The sequence below is a fragment of the Corvus moneduloides genome, chromosome 1 (assembly GCF_009650955.1).
Source record: "Corvus moneduloides isolate bCorMon1 chromosome 1, bCorMon1.pri, whole genome shotgun sequence".
NCBI classification, from domain to species: domain Eukaryota; kingdom Metazoa; phylum Chordata; class Aves; order Passeriformes; family Corvidae; genus Corvus; species Corvus moneduloides.
Window position 1 is genome coordinate 53706530 of NC_045476.1, and position 19633 is coordinate 53726162.

A 19633-nucleotide genomic window follows, 5' to 3' on the forward strand; every position below is an offset into this window, starting at 1 on the left:
GCACTTCAGTTCAGCAGATGAAGTATTTAATGAGGTCTAACAAGTTTACTCTCGAGCAACCACAAATCAACATTATTCTTTAGGCTGACATCTGCACTGAGGACTCAACAATTTCATGAGAAGTTTTTGTGAAAAGTTATGGAAGATATTACAGATTGAAATTCTCTTGCACCATGTACAAACTCCTTTATTTTCCCAATTATCATCCTGAAAGTGTATATCTAAAGGTACCCAAATTATACCTTAGAAAATATTTTTAATTATATTTTCTAAATTTGACAATTTTTCAAAATATAAGGGAGAAAGGGAGCATGGGAATGAAAGATGAGATTCACAGACATCAACCCAAAATGTCAAAACATAAGGTTACCTTCCCTTGTACCATCTACCACTCCTGCCACTGCTATGTCAGAACAGAGGACACCCATTAACTCAGCCTTGTGTTATCCAGTTTGAGTCTCCTACTGGAATGCCCAGCTGCAGATCTCTGGGATGGAGCTCACCCTTTCCTTGGGAGGGAGAGCCCAGAACAGGCCCTGAATTTGAGTATTCGGGGCACTCACATGAAAAACGGGGCATGTGAGTTTTGGTGCCAGCAGAGCAGGTTTCTGGGTAGAACTGAGCAGGCATTAGCACCACTGGGACATGTGCCTTGAGGAATTCGTGACCAGCATCAGCCGGACTGGTTTGATACATGGGAGGTTGGCAGAAATACCAATGTAAACAGTCCCCATCTCTGGTTTACCCATTTCTGCCCTGTGTTCTACCATATCAGTTTTTCCCCATTTGCCTTACTTTCCAGGTTGTTTGTTTGCTTGGGTTTTTTTCCTTTGGTTGGCTTTTTGTTTATTTGTATTTATTTTTCCTTTTTAAACCACTTCATTATTTCAAGGGGTGGCCCAAAAACCAATTACAGCATAGTGAAGGAACAGTTTTCTTAAGCTGATATCGCAGCTGGAAAACCCTATATTGCTGAATCCAAATCTAGCCTGTCATTTCCAACGCCTTCCCTCTTGCTATAGATGCCTAACACAGAAAGGAAATACTTTCCTTTCTTTTGAGCCGAATTATAATATACGCTCCACCTTGTTTTATTCCTTTTTTGAAGTAAAAAAAGTAAAGAATTCCACTTGAGTTTGAGAAACACACATCTATATAGTATTTTGAGTCCAGTTTGGAAACTGAGAACATAATTTTGCTATCTAATCAGATACAGATACCAACATTTTAATATCCACTCATCACCAGGTTTTAGCCATTGTATTTTAAAAAGAAATCATCTGTTTCATGAAGAGTTGAAGCACTAAGCAAAATGTGGCAATCAAAGCAATATAGATCCAGTTGTCATGGAAAAATTCTGATTACCCAAGCATGCATACCTTACCTTTTTAACTGCATGTCTTCCAAGCAGAGAATCAAGCATGGGATCAATAGAGGCACACACGTTTTCAATTAGTACAGTCTCATCAAAAGCTAAAGCTCTTTCAATGGTCTTCATAACACTTTATACGAAAAATAAAATTCCCTCCTCCCACCCTCCAATATTAGATAAATGCTGGTTATAGAAGGATTTCCTTTATATAATATAAATCTCGAAGTTTTTCTAAAAGCACGTGGTTAAACCATGGAAAACTGTTCACAAAGAATTGCCCAGTGTTTAAGAGTTTGACAGGTTTGAGTTCAACATCTTTCTACCTATGCTCTTGTTATTCCTCATATTAAACAAAAAATGCATTGCTGGGGCTTTTCTTATAAGCAAATATGAGGGTACAGCCCCACATGGGAGACACTGGTATAGCTCAATATAGCTTCACAGAGCAGGGTATTACTGAGTGTGAAAGAAAAATCATGATTATTTTTGAGGGTTGAAAAAAGAATGAAAAACAAACCAGGACAGATGAGGGAAAAGAGCTGATTCAAATGAACAGACAGGCCAGATGATTAAGACCTATTTTAAAAATCAGGCAGTACTATGACCATTTACTGTGTAATTGTGTGTTATATCTGGAATTTAGTAAGATAAACTCTGAAACCCCTTTGAAATAGACCATTATCTCCCTAACTCTAAGCAAAGATAAGAAAATGCATGAGGAGATCAGTTACATGCTAGTCCTATCAGCTTACATATAATTCAGTAACAACAATAAGAATTAAAAACATGTTTGTTTACCAGGAAATGACCCAATATTGGCTTTTGCATTTGATACTGCACATACATGTGAGGTGCGCAGGCTGTGCTCTGCTGACTAAACTGAAGAGTATAAATAAGGAATTATCATCAGGCTTTGCACCTTAGCTTTTGAAAAAGTGATTTGACCCTCACAAGAAATGCACCTCAACCTCCACTTCATTTCCTGCTCAAGACTTGAAAAGAACATAAGAAGGATGCCTTTTCAAGCATGATTTTAAAAGGAAAATGATGCTATGGATAAATAAGCAGAACTGTTGTAATATTTCAATTCTTTAAGTAAGTACATTTCAACAAACACCAATCCCTTGCAAAAATTAGGGGAACTTGAAGGCAGTAAACATGAAAGCCAATTCTTCAGCTTGCACATCTCCTTTCTTTCCTAGACATACGACTTTAAGGTCAGCTCCATATTTATTCTTTATCCATTTAATTCCCTGTTGCTGGGGATCTATCATCAGAAGTCAGCACTCACAGTTTGTTAGAATAGTGGCATTTTCTGTTGACATCCTATCACCCTCGTTACTCCATGCCACAGTCATAACATCATCTGTCAACGTGGCAATTGGGTCCAGGCCCTCTGTCATAGGAACAGGAGCCTTAGAATCAGAGTGGAATACAATCATCCAGCAAGGTTACCAAGTAGCAAGACATGACTCAGTGCAATGCACAAGATAACTGGGGGGATATAAATTAAAGTAAGGCCGAAAAGTAAGGAGGATCCCTGTGGAGTTTCAGATGAAAAGAAAGTACTAGGAAATGTGACAAGAAGCAGTTTTTCATATTTATTACAGATTTTAAAAAAGTGTTTTCTCTTAGGACATTTACTTCATAAAAATATTTATAGTTCAATAAAGTTAAAAATGCACCATATATTATACATTTCAGTGTATTCTGATATTGCAAATTCAATGCTTATGTATGCTCTTGAGCAGCTATTTCTGGAATATAAATCAGTATTTATCCACCAAAAAAAAAAAAATTATAAAAGCAGGATTCCCATGGCACCTTATTAATATAGTTCAGTTCACTCAAAAGGCAGAGAATGGGGCCATCTCTGGGGGCAGAGGCAGCTGTGGAGCTCCCTGTGGGGCACCAGCTGCAGCAATGCTCTCGTGTGAGTGCCCCTGCACTAAGGAGGAGGCTGCCACAGAGCAGCCATCTCACAGCCACGCTTGCTGGATGCCAGCCTCTCACAGGCACTTGCAAGGAGATGAAATAAAACAGAAATGGAACACCTGAAATCAGTGCTTACCAGACAGGTATGGCTGGGAAGGGAAATGCCTCATGAAGCACAACAGAGTAAGAGAGAGTGAATAAGTGAGTTATTTGGAACAAACAAGAAGGGCTGGAGGAAGCATAATAGAAGAGCTACACCAGATGCCTGGAATTAATTTTTTCCTTCCTGAAGCAAAGGGCAAACCCCCACCAATTCTTTCATGGTGTTATTCCAGGCTTCCTTATTAGTGATTTTTGGACTGAATTCAAAAGCCATAAATAAAGGAAAGCACTGCATCATCACTATTAAGCCTGAACTATCCTGTCCCCCATTCAGAAGTATCTTAAAAACTCTTCCATCAAAATTTTCCTTCTCCCTGAACTCATCTAGTCCTCAGTACTGGCTTTTAGATTGGATCTTCTTTTAGAAGTGTGCACTGAAACAACAAAAAAACCCCTCATGTATATCTGACAGTTATTTATAATGAAAAGCATTATATATATTTAATTTGAGCCAAATCTGCACAATTATTAGTAATAAGAATGACACTATACCTCTAATGCAGTTTCTGTGGCACAGTGTCATAGTTACCATAATATTACAGAACACATACCACCTTAAATTGTCTAACCCTTGATTCTAATCTCTGAGCCCAAGATCAATCTAATTTTTGATGAATGTGCTGAAAATACAAGCACAAAGGTCCCAGCAGGCATACACTCCCCTCTGCAAGCATGCAACATTTCTATCTCCCATGTGTAACACGTTCATCTAAATATATCAAAAGACTGAAAACATGATTTGTTTTATCTGTGGGCTCTAAGACAACCAATACAATCATTTCCATGAGCTGAAATACTTCCTTGTGTAAAACAATAGCATTGGGGTATTATCAGGTTCCTAATATTAATTTTCACACAATGCACGAAAAATATCTGCATATATGGGTACATCTATTGTCACTGTATCTGCACAAAGCTGATACTTAATGGCATAGAACTACTTGCTGTTCCTTCTGTAGAGGACTATTAATAAACATCTATCTTAATATAACTTTTCAAGTGTATTTGTCTCTTCTTTTCCACTCTTCCTCACTTGCAGGAAAACAAACAAAACTGAAATGAGGTATTTTGTCTCACTTCTGTTCCGTGAAAGTATCTTAAAAAGTAGAAAATCAAAGTATGCTTTATTTTTATTCGTAAAAGTGTTCAATCCATTTTAGAGGAGTCTCAAAAGAGTTAAGAATGACATTTATTTCCAGAGTCCTACTATTGAAAATATACGGGGCAATTTTTTCTACCTATCAGAACTAGGCTGCAAGGTAGAAGGAGGTTTCTGAGAAAGGATTTTATCTGCAAACAAGTTTTTGGTCGAAAAGGACAGGTTTCAGATAAAGGAAAGCTCTACACAAATAAGTGACTGCTAAACTCTAGCACAAAGCAAACGTCTACAAAGAGATGTCCCCACAATTCTGAGCTGACCTTGGACACTCGAAGCTGTATTTAACTGTATTTCCAGAGGTCCTCGTAACTCAGCTCACCTGCTGCGTCATAGATCTATGAAATGAAAATAAGGTAAGCGCTGCCCATTTCACATATTTCTGACAAGAAATGAATTAATCATGATATAATGCACATAAGGAATAGGAAACAAGTGGGAAGGTGGGGAGCATTTGCAATAAGGAAGAAAGGAATTGTCCGAAGCTTCACAAGTAAGGATGGAGAAAGCTTTGCAGAGACAACTGTAAGGATTGGAACTTCTATGCATTTACTGAGTACTATCATGGTTTCCTCTGCATGCAGAAAAATGGGAATTATCACAACTACATGCTCTTCCCAGAGCTAAAATCTAAGCAGAATAGGTCTCTCTGTACAGCTCTACCATTTTTACAGCACTTGCTCTTACAAAGCTGTCACAAAGAACAGACTTTGGCATTGAGAGTTGGAAAGGGAAGGGATATTCTTTTGGCACAGAACCTCTCTCTTTCATTTCCCTCTAAAGATACCTGTAATCTGAGGAAAGTATGCCTGTGTGCACACACACACACTATATATATATATATATATATATATATATACACATGCATATATACATGTGTCCTGGAGAACAAATACCTTCTAAGAGGCACTTTTATATATAGATCTGTATTTCAAATTTTTGAAAGACAGCAACTTTAACAAACCATACACTCCACTGGAGACTCCCTTTTTGTACAGAATATTTTACTTTTTTTACCTTTAGAGAAGGAGTCATGAAATGTCCCTTTGGTTCCTGGTGATATCGTTTTATGAGGGGTCTAAAGTAAGACATAAATGCTGCTGTCAATATGATGTCACCACATAAAAGTCTTCTTCTGTGCTTTGAGGTTCTCGATGGACTGGCTCCAACACGTGCTTTTGGACTGCAAAGCAAAATTGGAAAATGTTATCTCCTGAGCACCATGGAAGAGACAGAATGTTTAATCTCCGTATTATTAACCAGAAGCACACAAAAGTACAACAGGAGGAGTACTCTGTCAACAAGAGATACACTCCAAAGACTGCAAAAGCTGGAAGCAATCCAGAATTTATGGTGGTGATTTGAAATCTTTGAAGCTGAAAACAATACCATAGAAGCCTTTGTCAAACATTCTGTTTCAGTAATTGGTGCTTCTGTCTAGATCAGATACAGCATGGTGGACACACTCTAATATTTACAGCACCTGGTGTCCTACTGCCAGTGGAAGCATTTCCAGCAACATTGAGAAAAGGTAAGGGAACAAGAATATTAGAAGACAAAAAAGAAGAAGAAGAAAAAGCTGTTTCAACCTCAATAAAGATGTCACTTCTGCTTTTTGTTTCAAACTTTTTTTTCCAAAGGGAGGAGATAGGCAGTAGAGTTGGTGTCCCTGCCCATGGCAGGGGGTTTAGAACTTAGATGGTCTTTAAGGTCCCTTCAAACCCAAACCATTCTATGGTTCTGTGAAGATTTGCAGGGCTTTTTGTTCTTATTTGTCTGTCTTGTTTTACCTACTAGCTACAGACATCTCACTCAGCTAAGGCTGCAATGATTTGGAATTTTGACAGGAGAAAAGATGAGGGTGGCCAAACACACAGGCTGCCCAGAGAGGCTGTGGAATTTCCATGGTCCTGGACAATCTGGCCCAACCAGTCCTGTTTGATCAATGGGGATGGATTAGATTATCTCAGAAGGTTCCTTCCAGCTGCAATGATTCTGTCAAAGTTTAGTTTCAGAATTGCTTTCTTCATAATTTTTTTTTTCCACAGAGAGCCCTGTTTTCCCCTGTTCTTCTGTAGAGTTCATCTTAACATACTAACCCTGGGATATTTAGGATGAATAGTCAGGAACGGTCTTAGATATTGATGATTTATTATAAGCAGCTATGTGGGAGCCTGTTATTTTATTCCAGTTATGTGTAAAGACAGCCCACCACCTATTTAAAATTTTAGCTGGTTATTAAACAGTTTCAGAAAAATGAAAACATCTTCTTTAAAGAAAGTTAACATTTAAGATGTGGATCCTCTCTTTTTCAGTCAGGATTTGTGACGTGGCATAAGCCCCAAACTAGCAGTATTTGGCACGTTATGCTTTGATTGTTCTGTGTGTACAATTCCCAGCAAAGGAATGAACATATGCATGAATGCATGCTCAAATAGCTTCAGCACGGAGGGGAAGGTAAAAATTGATCACCCATTAGAGTCATCTTCAAATGGATAAAATTCTAGATGTAAAATAGGGATAAACTGCCATAACCTTTCTTATTTGTTTGTACTGTTTGAAACACTGCAGATAAAATAAAGTTTCATAGTCTGTTCACTTGCTTTAGGGAAACCTCAGGAAATCATTCTCCAGTGACTGAAGCAGAGAAAGGGCCAGGATGAAAGAAAGAAAACACCTCAGAACTACTTATAAGGACAGTCATTTACCACTGCCCATACAGACAGCTGTTTTTCAGAGAAATGATAGTAATCAAATAATATTTTTCCAGTCCTTTGCATGATGTAATCATGAACAGAAAGTATGCTCTATACTTAATATAATTTGATATTAAATGCTTGTTTTTTTTCTGGTGTCAGCTGCTTAAGAGCTTAAAAGAAAACTCTTAAATGTGCTCATTCTTGAAAGCTGTACGGATTATAAAATCAATCTCAAATAACAACTCACTCTCATTTAAAAAATAATTTTCTCTGTGTAAAAAACCAAAGTAACAAAATAATCGTTACATTTTATATTTATGAAGTATTTTCCACTTATATTTTTCAGAAAAATCCTAAATACTTACTGAAATGGTTAAACATTCAATCTCATGAAGACAGACATAGAATTTAATGACAACAGAAGACTCAAAGGCTTTTGTTATAAAAGAGGAATATAGACGATCCACTAAGAAAATAGAAGTATCTTTAATCAAAGTATGCAGCTTAAAAGAGCTAGCATGTATATGCTTCACAGTATAAACACAGGAATTTGGTGTGTGAAGGCCTCCTAAACCCCAGTTCCATTCATCAGAGATGCCCAACATCTGACAAATAAAGGACCACTCCTGTTGAGGGCTCTAACAGCAATCTTTGCAATGTAGCAGTTTTGTTTTGAAGTATTTTAGACATTCATTTTTGCCTACAGAAGTCATTGGATTTTTCTTTAAATCATTAACTGAGGGCAACAAGACAATAAATCCATTAATTTACAAGAGGGCTTTTTGATTTATCCATTCTCTCTTCTTGTTGTCACTGACTGGTAAGCCATAAACAATAAAGAGCACCCACCTCATTCTCCAAAAGAGCTTTGAAATTTGAAGATTTGCTAAACATAGAATGATTGTCTATTTAAATCTTCAGTAATTTTACCATACCAGCCAAGCACCATAAATCACTTGTGACATTGGCTAACAAGGGTTTAAGAGTTGGAACATGCAGTGTAATAAATTTCCAGACAGTTAAAAATCACTATAATTTTATTCTAATGCATTATAGATTGCCTGTAATGTCATCCTGGCCGGGGTGACCCATTTCTAATTTTGAACAGCTGTTCAGCTCGGGAGTTAGTTAATGATTAAATATAAATTGCCTGATTTATTAGTCTGAATGGCTGAGCTTCCAGGTCAATGCTATATAGACAAAATCATCAGTCTTGATGCTTTTCAGAAGTTAACTATCTCCTGTTCTAGTCAAAAAGAATTTATTCTCAGAGGAAAAGGCTTGACATTTTCAATTAATCCTTTCCAATATTTTCCCCCTTAACTTCCACGATAAGATCACTAATGAAACCTCAAATTCTGGAGATAAACTTCTTTTAATTATGTGTAAATCTTCAAGACCTGGAGACTAACTATGGGCTAAGGCCATTGACTCCCACAGAGCTTCCAGAGGCTTTGGAGGTCTGCAAGGCCAGGCCAGTAGGGACCATCTGAGGTGTCTTGGGGCGAACAAAAGTTCTCATATGCAGATAGTAACATCAACTCTACTGTTTTTCTACCAAAGGAAAGATTATTTATATATTTTACATTTCTAGCATAGTAATTTCAGAATCAGATTAAAAAAAATAGATTCTGTTTTAATTGCGCTGGGGGTTTTTTACTAGTTTTGTGCTCTTACAATAATTTTTTTTCCAAACTGGTTTAATATTGATTGCTAGCCTCTGCTGAGATATTTGCACAAACAAATGTATCCACACTCTGATCTTAGAAAGCAAGGTCACAGCGATTTTAAGAAATCCAACTTAAAATATTTATTCAGACTCCCTTGGGAGCTCATGTCATAGTGTAAATATTCCTTGTGCTTTCTATTTCCTGTCATAGACACTTATTTGTCAAAAAAATGAGTCATTAAAATTCTAGATGATGGATTGAGACAGAACAATTTCTGTAAAGACCTAGGAGAGACTGATCAGCAATGCTGTGGGTGACTTGAATGGTTCTGTTAAATAGGCATGTGGTAGCTTTAATGATGTTTGTCTGCAAATAAAGCTAATAATCACACTGAAATATATATAATTTTAACATAAATACATTTAATTCTTATTTAAAAATTATTAGTTTCTGTAAAAGGGAAAAAAACTAAAAGCAAATAGCAAATATCTGGCGGGTGCCTTCCACTTAGTTGCAATCTAAAGTGCAACAAGGGCAGATGCAGGGCAGCTCCATCCTGACCTAGAGGATTATTCAGTCTTTCTGCTCATTAACCAGAGGCTGCCCAGGCTGTCACAATGTGTTCACAGTTGTGTATAAATGTGGTGACTTAGTTATTGAGATTTCTCTCTAGCAATCATGCCAATATTGGTTTCTCAGCAGTACTTGATTTTTAGGAAATAAAATTGTGGTGCCACACATTTTACTTCACACAATTTTGCTGAGAGTTTATTTGTGGTTTCAGATTGTTTGGTTTGGTCTTATTTTTTTAATCTAAATGATTTCTAATAAGTGTCATCTTGTATATAAAAACTCACACTAGGATGAACATTCAGGCAAAATCTTCTTACCTCAGGTCACTCAACCAAGTAATTTTGTTTATTCTGTTGACATCATCTTGACATAGGACTGTTTCTTCAACTGCTTTCTCAAGTGAAAATGTGAGCTTATGCAGAAAAGGGATGTGTAAATAGTGTGGCTAAGGTTTGTTGTTTGGAGGCTTTGCTTGTTTTTTAAAAGTATTATTATTTTTTCTTTTAAATAATATATTTTAATGACAATAATTGTAGACGGTACCTTTAACTTTGAGGGACACAAACTTCAGAGGAAATGTTTTGCTGTATTCTGTGGTTTTTTTCCTGCAGCTCCTGGACCAACATAAGTACATTTACTAACAACACTTTTGGTCAAAAAAATGCAAGACAGAATTGTTATTTTCAGTTTGCATATGAGCCTGGAGACACAAAATGATTCAGCAATTTGCTCATGGGCAGACATTATGGCTAGTGGCAGAACACATGCAGGTCTTCTGCACACTGATCTGCACCTTCAACCACACTTCTCTGCACTCTGCTCAGAAGGCAGCAACATCCCTGGCTGTGCTTTCAGGGGTTTCATACTGCACATGACTCAAAACAAATTGCCTCAAAGTGATTTGTTTCTCTAGAGTAACTTACAGAGCCAACAACAGAGAGGTCCTCTTGAGGGCAAAATTTTCCTATTTCAGGTTTCATGAAAGAACAGCAGCAGGAGCAAGGTGTGCATACCTCCACAAAAGCTATTTTTGCTGGTTTTGCAGGATCAGAGATTTGGATCTCTTCTGTCAGGTTTGATGCTTGAATTGGTGGTGTACAACCAGGAAATTTAGAAATTAATTATAAATTAAAAACAAGAAATTTATTGACAAAGGGGGAAAGATGCATCTTATAGATTAATAAAGAAGGTTGACTTGATTTCTTTAGGGATAATGAGGCAGCCATTCCACTTTTTATGGTGATGAATCTTAAATTGAGAGACTAATGAGGGCTTATACTCAATAAAGGCATCTAACAGAGATGGGCTATAAGTAAAATGTCATCAGTCTAGCATTCAAGGCATCAGAAGAACAAGCCCAGTAACAGTTCTCTACTCTTTTTTAGGAGAGACTTATTTCTAGACACCTCAAATTTCCCTGCATGATAACATAGAGCTGACTAAAGTTCAAGTGCACTCATCCATCAAAGGCTCAGGTAGTAAAGATGAGAGAGACAAACAGTAAGGAATGCCTCAATGTCTGTGGGATTTGATTTTTTTGATACATAATAGTCTCCTTTATCACAGCAGTTCTTATCCTATGATTTCTGAATAGGAAAGTTGTCACTACAAAACACACTATTCCCTTTTGTCATCCTTTCATAGCATGTAACATAAATAAAGTCTGGCAACAGCAGAATTACATATTGCACTTTATACCCCAGCACCCTAAATTCTATAGGATAAATCATGTATTTTAAAAACACTTGTTTTTGAGGAAGCTAGTGCCAGGAAACTATGTTCCACAAATCACAGCAGAGAGCCATTACTCTCCGTAGCAAGCCTGCTGGACTGTGCCCTTGTAAAATCCTTTTTAGGCACAGACTATATTTTAAGTTCTCTCATATATTAATAACAATTATTGTAATGATAAATACAATCATTTATTGATTTTTTTGCACCACTTCTGCAAAAAGGATCAGTTTGGCCCAACTTTTTAGCCTTAGCACTACTAAACTTCTCTTTTTTTCTTTTTCTTTTCATATTATAGGCATAGTTGTTGTGATATGCACATGAATGTAAAATCATAATTTTCACAAATATTTTTAGCAGATAACTAGCCTCATGAAGGATAGAAATCTGATTTATTTCCACTCAAAGTACCTATAAAACAATTTTTCTTGAGAACAATCCTTTTTCATATTTCCTAACTGCCTTTTCATTCAATTTACTGTAAATACATAGTAATTGTTGGACTTGATGGGATATTAAAAATTTAACATGCAAGAAAGGATTTGTGGGCATCACCATCCACAGAGTATTTTTTAATCATCTTCAGAATGTTTTAAATGTTTAAAATTACATACTGTATTAGTATTAGTACCAGCCTGTGTATATTTACCATCCAAAAAAAGATTACTGTAACAATATTTATTACAATGTTCCCATAGACCATAGAATATTTTTGGTCAGAAATTACCTTTAAGATCATTGAGTTCAGCTGTTAACCCAGGACTGCCAAGCCCACCACTAAACCATGTCCCTGAATGCCACATCCACACGTCTTTGAAATACCTTCAGGGATTCTGACTCTACCTGGCAACTCTTTTGGTGAAGAAATTTTTCCTAATATGCAATCTAATCATTTTCTGACACAACCTGAGGCCATCTTCTCTTGTCCTATCACTTATTGGTTGGGAGGAGAGCCTGTCCACCTCCCACTGCAGAGCCTCCCTGCCCTCCAGCTGATCAATACTCCTGCCCAGCTTGGTGTTATCTGCGAACTGACAGAGGGGGCAGTCGATCCCCTCACCACTTCTCATTTAAAGATATATTCTGGAGCCCATGAAAAGTGAAAGGAGGTCAGTCTCACTGTGCTGCCTGGTGAAGGTGTGTTATTGATTACTAGCAGTGGCACTGGTTATCATCACTCAGAATTGCTGGCCACAAAAATTTCCATATGAAAAATATGGACAGCTCTCCTTCCCTCTCTCTCTTTGCCAAGAGAAAGAAGCTGAATTATGAGTCAGGGAGCACAGAATATCCATGAATGCAGAAGCAGAGGTCACTAGCTTCTGATGCTCTGCCTTCAAGTTTATTCTTCAGAAAATTGATAGAGGAAGATGGAAAAGAGACAGGCAAATAAATGACTGGAAGGGAAAAGGGCAAGAAATGAACTGAAGAATAGGGGGCAATCCTGCAGACTGGATACCGTCAGCTGACAGCCCAGAGAGAGAGGTACAGAAAAACATTCATATATAGAGAGTGACCTTCCTTTAACATTAGAAGAATTCTTGTTTTTATGGACACAACTCTGAGTTGTTTACTCACACAACTCAGATAAGGACTAAGAGCTTTCTACAGGCTGATGGGGTGCACAGGGTTATCAGCAGCTAAGGTAAATAAAATCTAAGTACTTGTTGCTAAGAGGTGCCTGCATGGTTCATTTTTTTTTTTCCCAGAAAAAAAATACAAGTTTACCTTCCTTTTATACTAATTTTGCAGACTTCCTTACACGGCGAATCTTACCTTTAAAAAGCCTGATGTGAGCCAGCTGGAACAAGCTGCATAGGGCAGGGGTCCACATTACAAAATACTGAATGATAAATTATGCAGATCAAGCAGTACCAGAGATGGAAAAATGGAACTGTTGAAACTTTGCTGGATGTAAAACCCTCTAGAAAAGTCAAAGAAAATTGGCGAATATATCTGCAGCATTTTATTCGAACTATAAAAATGGATGACACTAAAATGCTAGTGTTTCATGCTGAATTTGCATCTTTTCATCAGCTAATCCTGGTTAATGCTACTGCTGTACATAGGAGTCATCCCCATGAACAGCATGTTGCACATCATGTCCTTTAGCATATGGATTGATACAAGTTCCCATCAGAGGAAGCTGAGCTGATTTTAAATGTAACATTGAACAGTGCAGTTCAGGATCATGGAATAGGGATGAAAATCTGCAGAGAATTTATTCACTGTTGACCAGGTTGTGTGTGTTTAAATGGAGAAAAATGATGAACCCAGAGAGCAAAGTGCAAAGACAGGAAAGGATCCTGTTTTGTACTCACCAGTCTGCAGACTTCATTCCATCTGAATACTGAACTTGTCTAATGAACTCAGCCTCTCATCATCCTCTAACATTTTACAGGTAGAAAACCAGGCACTAACCATAAGAGGAAATGCATCTCTCAGCCATAGAATTTCCTGTAGGTGAAGCTTTTCGGATTAACATTTTATATCTTGTTATAGTTCTGAGAGCACAAACTTCCTTCTAAGATTCATAGATTCTTTGAAGTCCTGGTGCCTGCCAGCTTGAAATTTTATTTTTTCCTTCTAGCTGCTAATCCTGGGGAAGCTATCAATATCTTTTTTATGTGTCTTAATGTTATGTACTACTTATAGACATTTTGATAATTTCCAGTCTGCCACAGAGTTGTTAGATAAAATTAAACTTATAATTAAAACCAGGTTACTCCAATCACTTTCAAATATTTTCTTTGAATAACATTTTAAATCCTCTCCATTAAGAAGAGATTACATGGTTTCTGTTCTATGAGTACAACAGGTACAGAAATAATCGTTAGTCCAACAGTACAATAGCAGTTTGTGGAAATCAGTAACTTCAATCACCTCCCAAATGGAAAAAAGGATGAAAAATAGATGAGAATCCTATTCCCATCTAGAATTTGCAAGACATTTGAATGAACAATATTTTGCACTGGCCTGTGCAAAGGATTGCACTGTAACTGAAGCTTTTGAAGTGAAATGATTTGAGGCTGTATAGTAGAGCACCTAAAAATAGTGACTGTGCATTCCTCCTGAGAGACGAAGGCAGCATGTGGACCACAAGAAGCAAATACAGAATTTCCCAAGAGGAATAATTGGTCTTAAAAAATAATTTTGCCAATAATACTGAGTAAGGAAATGGTAGATTAAGACAAGAATTATGTAAGTGTATACATTTTTTAAGGTTTTTCATATACTAAAACTGAATCTCTTCTTGGCATCTTCAAATTTCTGGACTAAGTCACAACTCAGTTACAAGAAACAAGTCAAAACCAAGTTTTCCTTAGTGATGTGTGCAGCAGTTTTTACTAGGTAACAATTACCACTTGCTCTCTTAAATGTTACAAATACATCCTAGCACATATAGTATACACACTGCATAGACAGTTATTTCCTTTTTATTCTTTAGATGAAGTTCATCTCGTAAAACATTACTGGATAAACTAAAATTCTGGTTTATTTTTGGAATCATAATATGGTATAGTTTAGAAGGATCTTTAGGGGTAATCCAGTCCTACTCTCAGCTCAATACAGGGCTAACTTCAAAGTTTTCTTTGAATTCTTCAAGATCAGACCCCATGTCCTCTTTCATAAGCTACTAATAAACAAATAGCAATCAAGAAGTATTCATAAAAAGGTCAAATATGTATTATTTTGCATTTGTCAACAGTGAATTTGACCAACTATAGAGTTATCCATTCAACTACCCCATGAGCTCTGAGCTAATTACTGTTATGAGTAATAACTGCTAGAGAATTAAAAATTACAGCTACAGTTCTTTAGAAAAGTTCATCAAGTGGACCAGCTAGGGTATGAATCACTTATAAAAATAATAGTTCTAATGGGATCCTCCCACCATGTAAAGGAAATCCTGGTTGAATATGCAGTATGGATTTTATAAAGTGGTTAGTAAAAATATCCATAGTAAATGGCAGTATGACAACTGTTGGCCTAACACAGGAAACAGACAAATGCAAAGGAATTGCAGCTTTGCCTGAGGTACAGGATTCTTCCTGTTAGAAACTAAGCATAGCTGAGAGAAAGACTCCTGCTAACAACCCTCACAAAAACGCATGAGGAGAAGAAAGGAGAAGTAAATAAATATTAAAAAAGGGGAAGTAAACAAATGTAAAAAAAGGATGATTCAAATTTGGAAGCTGATTGAATGCAAGGTCACCTAAACCAGGAAAAGGTTATTTTAGATACTGTCAGGCAAGGAAGTGAGATATATTAGTGCTCCTTTTAGAGGAACACATTAAAACAATAAAAGACTCCATGAGTTTCAGGGGGGATTGCTGTGTATCAAAAATAAGCAAAAAAATAAAATCACCCCAAAACAACACTAGAAGGCTATTTTTGTCTGAAAATGTTTGTACATAATAAACATACATCAGTATAGATGTGTGAAATAAAAAAACCGTGATGCTTCCCTAAAGCTGTCTTTTAGTGCAGATACAAGCTTCATTAGGGCAGATTTTGATCTGAATGGGCAACTCCAAGGTCGTAAGGCTCACGTGGTTTCACACGGAAGAAAAATACCTGCTGTAGCAGCTGATGGGATTTTTGGGGTGGGGGTCAGAAGAGAAAGTGAGATTATAAAAGCTATCTTTGTTTACCCATTAAAACTGCATCTCCTTCAGAACAAGAAAAAAGTGGATACTACAATACCAGGAAGAAAACCAGGAAATTTCTGAAATAAAGAATTAAATTCTGAAATACCATAACCCACAGGCTTCCAAGAATTTCAATTAAAAATGAATCTTGCTCATTCTTTTAAAATATAAATTCAAGAGAAAACAGTGAGAATAATCCCCACATTACAGATATTTTAGTTTTGTTTATTGCTTGATGTCTTAAATTGTGAGATTTCAGACCTATTACCAACAAAAAAGTCTTAAGCCAAGTCAAACTCTTTTAAACCTAATTAATGTCATAGCTTTTGAACCATTTGAAGCTTTCTTTGCTAAGTGAGAGTGATTAGTTTGCAGCAGAAACTCCTTCCACTCACCATCTCCCAAGATACCATAAGATGTCTTTGTATCAAGAGTGCTTTGTGCTGCAGTTGCTCCATTAAATGAATACTGAAACAACAAATAATCCCTCTCAAAAGTTCAATAGATACTGAATGACAAGTGTGGTCTTCAGTTATATCATTAACTCACAGGACACTCGTCAGTAAAAGACTTATCAAAGTTTGCTCTTCTATGTGCATGTGTGCACACTTGTACCTGTGTTTGGGGGTCTTTCAAAAAATCAAAGGAGATTTGATGTTGTTTTTACCATATGTTTAATGACAAACATTAACACAAATGAGCTTCTAAAGCCCTCTCTGGCCATTATTGCTATACTCCAGTAGGCCATTACTCATATAAACACTTAGCATATACTCCTTGTAAAACTCACAGCCAGTTACTTCTATCAACCAGCATTTCAATTATTAATCTATTGGTTATAATGTGCCTAGATGGCTTTGAGGAAATTCAGTCATTTCAGATAAACAGCTTCATGTGCTGCCCCCCAAACTGCGGAGTGTTCTTCAGAACATTTCGGGGGAAAATGGTGATAATCCCTAAAGAGATCATGCCTTTAATATTTGAATTAGACAGTAATAAAATCAATAGAAATAAAACACATTAAAATAAATAAATAAATAAATAAATAAAAAATAATTAAATTAAGTGGGCTCAATGTGTTAGAGAACAAAGCTTATTAATCAAGCAGTACTTACAAGCAGCTTTTTCCTGGTAGCTTCTACTTTTTCTGTAGCTGCTGCTAATTCAATGTTAGCCTGAGCCAGCACACAACATTTTGGTTCTCTCTCACAATACACCTTGAAAAAGATATACCACATTGGTACATTAGAGAAGAAATTGGTCTCACTTTATTACAAAAAATTACAAATGACTCCTGATGAAAGACTTTCAGATAATCCTAGTAGTCTTTCACTACATATCTTTGCTTTAGACCCATCTTTCTTCAGATGAGTCAGGCAAAGATTTCTTTCATTATTGACTACAGCAGATTTTATGATAGTTATAGAAGGATATCTTTAGCAGAACTGAATGCAATCTTAGTGGATCTACTCTCCAACTAAAATTAATTTACATGTATCACTTTCATGATTTTAGAATACAGGTGGAAATCAGACAGTCATTACACTTCAGTAGATTTCATCTAAAATTGATAAGTTTTTTACTGTTTTGTAATTGAATAAGAGCATGCTGTAATACTAGGATGAATGGAGAAATCCTGCTGCCAGGTGCTCGAGGGAATCACAAGTGATAAGCCCTGTCTTACACTCCAGACAGCCAGACTCAGGATGAATGTTTCAAGTGAAACATGTACATCTGGAGAATATTTGCCAACTGTTGCATTGTAATGACAATTGAAAAGTCCTGGACAGATACATCTTTTTTACCACTTCCTAATAAAAATAAATACATGCATACATACTGCTAAGAACTGAACACTTCCCACTTTATCTCTGGTTGATGTTACATGCTCCCCAGAACACTTAGCTGAGCCTCCTGAAATAATAAAAAATTCATTAACAGAAATTCCCACATCAGAGTTAGTTCAAGAGCTGATATTTACATACCTCACTGAATTTTACTATATTGATGACCCAGGCACAGAGACCAGCTGCTGCAAAGGATTTTTTATGAACATAATTTGGGTTGAAGTCTGCATCCTTCAAGTAATGCTCCTTGGCAACCTTCAGACAATTCTGAGAAATATGCTCCTTATCATAGTCGATTAAATCTTGCAAAGAGCCATCAACCTGTGAGAAGCTCCAGTGTATATAATGTCCAATTTTTTGAGAAGCAGAAGCTAAATCCTACTTTCATCTCAAATGTAAAACAGGAACCCTGCACTAGCTATTTGGTTTAAACACGTGATTCAGTACAAAGCAAAAATATTTGCCCCAAAAGCCAGAAGTATTCACTTCAATTGTCACAAACACAATTTGTGATTTATGTCTTGCTTGAGGAATTAGAGATAGATGAGATAAATACAATGAAATGCTCTCCCTTTCATTTTCTCCTATTTTTGCATTCAATAAACCTCAGTGGTGCTCAGACTAGCTTGAGTTTGTCAACAAAGGTACACAGAAAAGAACAATGCAGGGTCATACCTTCTCCCCCTAAATTCAAGATACAAGACAATGAAGTTGTGACTTAGTTTCTCTTTTTCTGACTCTCTTTTTTACCTATTATTTTCTTCTCTCATGTCAGATATTATCTGATGTCCCTTTGACAATTACCTTTCCTATAAAGGTTTTCCAGCTTTGGTCCTTGGGGCCTTTCCCTTTATGTGACAGTGTGCTGGTTTTGGCTGGGGTAGAGTTAATTTTCTTCACAGTGGCTGGTGTAGGGCTGTGTTTTGGATTTGTGCTGAACACAGTGTTGAGGACACAGAGATGTTTTTGTTATTGCTGAGCAGGGCTTACACAGAGCCAAGGCCTTTTCTGCTTTTCATACTGTAATGCTGGTGAGGGGTCAGGGGGTGCATGAGAGGCTGGGAGGAGCCACAGAAAGAGCAGTTTCATACCTTAGTCAGTGACACAGACAGTGGGATCAAGTTCACCTTCAGCAAATTTGCAGATGATGCCAAAGTGAGTGGTGTGACTGACATGCCTGAGAGATGGGGTGTTATCTAGTAATGCAGGATATGAGACCCGATAAAGTATCTGTACAAAAAAGCTGGGTGATATTAGGGCAGTCTGTTACTCCTGAGGAGTTACTGAACACTGGGAGGAGCTCCGTAGCCTAAGCCATTGCAGTAGATAAGCTGCAAGCATTTCATGATCTAGGTTCAAAATTCAAAAGCTGGAGCTAATAAGAGACTGAAGACTTCTTGCGAAAATTTTGAGAACCATGATCTTTTTCCCCTCACTGTCTCTTCTTCATCTTCAAAGGGTTTCCTTTTAGATACTAAGAGGAAATACCAAGAAACCAATGATTAGTTCAGTTTTGCACTGAAGATTTCCTTAAATAGTCAAGCATTCACTCCAGTTTTGAGGTATAGGAAAGCATTTAAAATTTGTCAAACTAGCCTCCATCTTTTGCCAAATTTGCCTTCTTCTTTTTATTCCTCAGTTCCAAGTCTGAAACCACAGGTCACAACAAGGGACAGAATGGGAGAAATGGAAGTATCCTATATGAGAACATTGTACTTACTTAATTTTGGGTTTGGAAATTAAACAATCATCAGTTCAAGCAGCTTTGCCAAGACACTTGCTTTGGCTTAACAGTGGCTTAGATCAGTGACTTTATATCAGCTAGCATCAGTCTTA

The 19633-nt window shown here is 36.9% G+C and overlaps 1 protein-coding gene across 1 annotated transcript in view; it reads right to left on the reverse strand.

The window, feature by feature from the left end:
- Nucleotides 1–19633, reverse strand: part of DNAH11 (dynein axonemal heavy chain 11) — a 105726-nt gene that overhangs the window by 35514 nt on the left and 50579 nt on the right. The window contains 7 exon segments of the mRNA XM_032104767.1: nt 1380–1492; nt 2551–2787; nt 5634–5750; nt 5752–5808; nt 17066–17167; nt 17936–18118; nt 18602–18688. Coding sequence (XP_031960658.1) covers nt 1380–1492; nt 2551–2787; nt 5634–5750; nt 5752–5808; nt 17066–17167; nt 17936–18118; nt 18602–18688 — 896 coding nt within the window.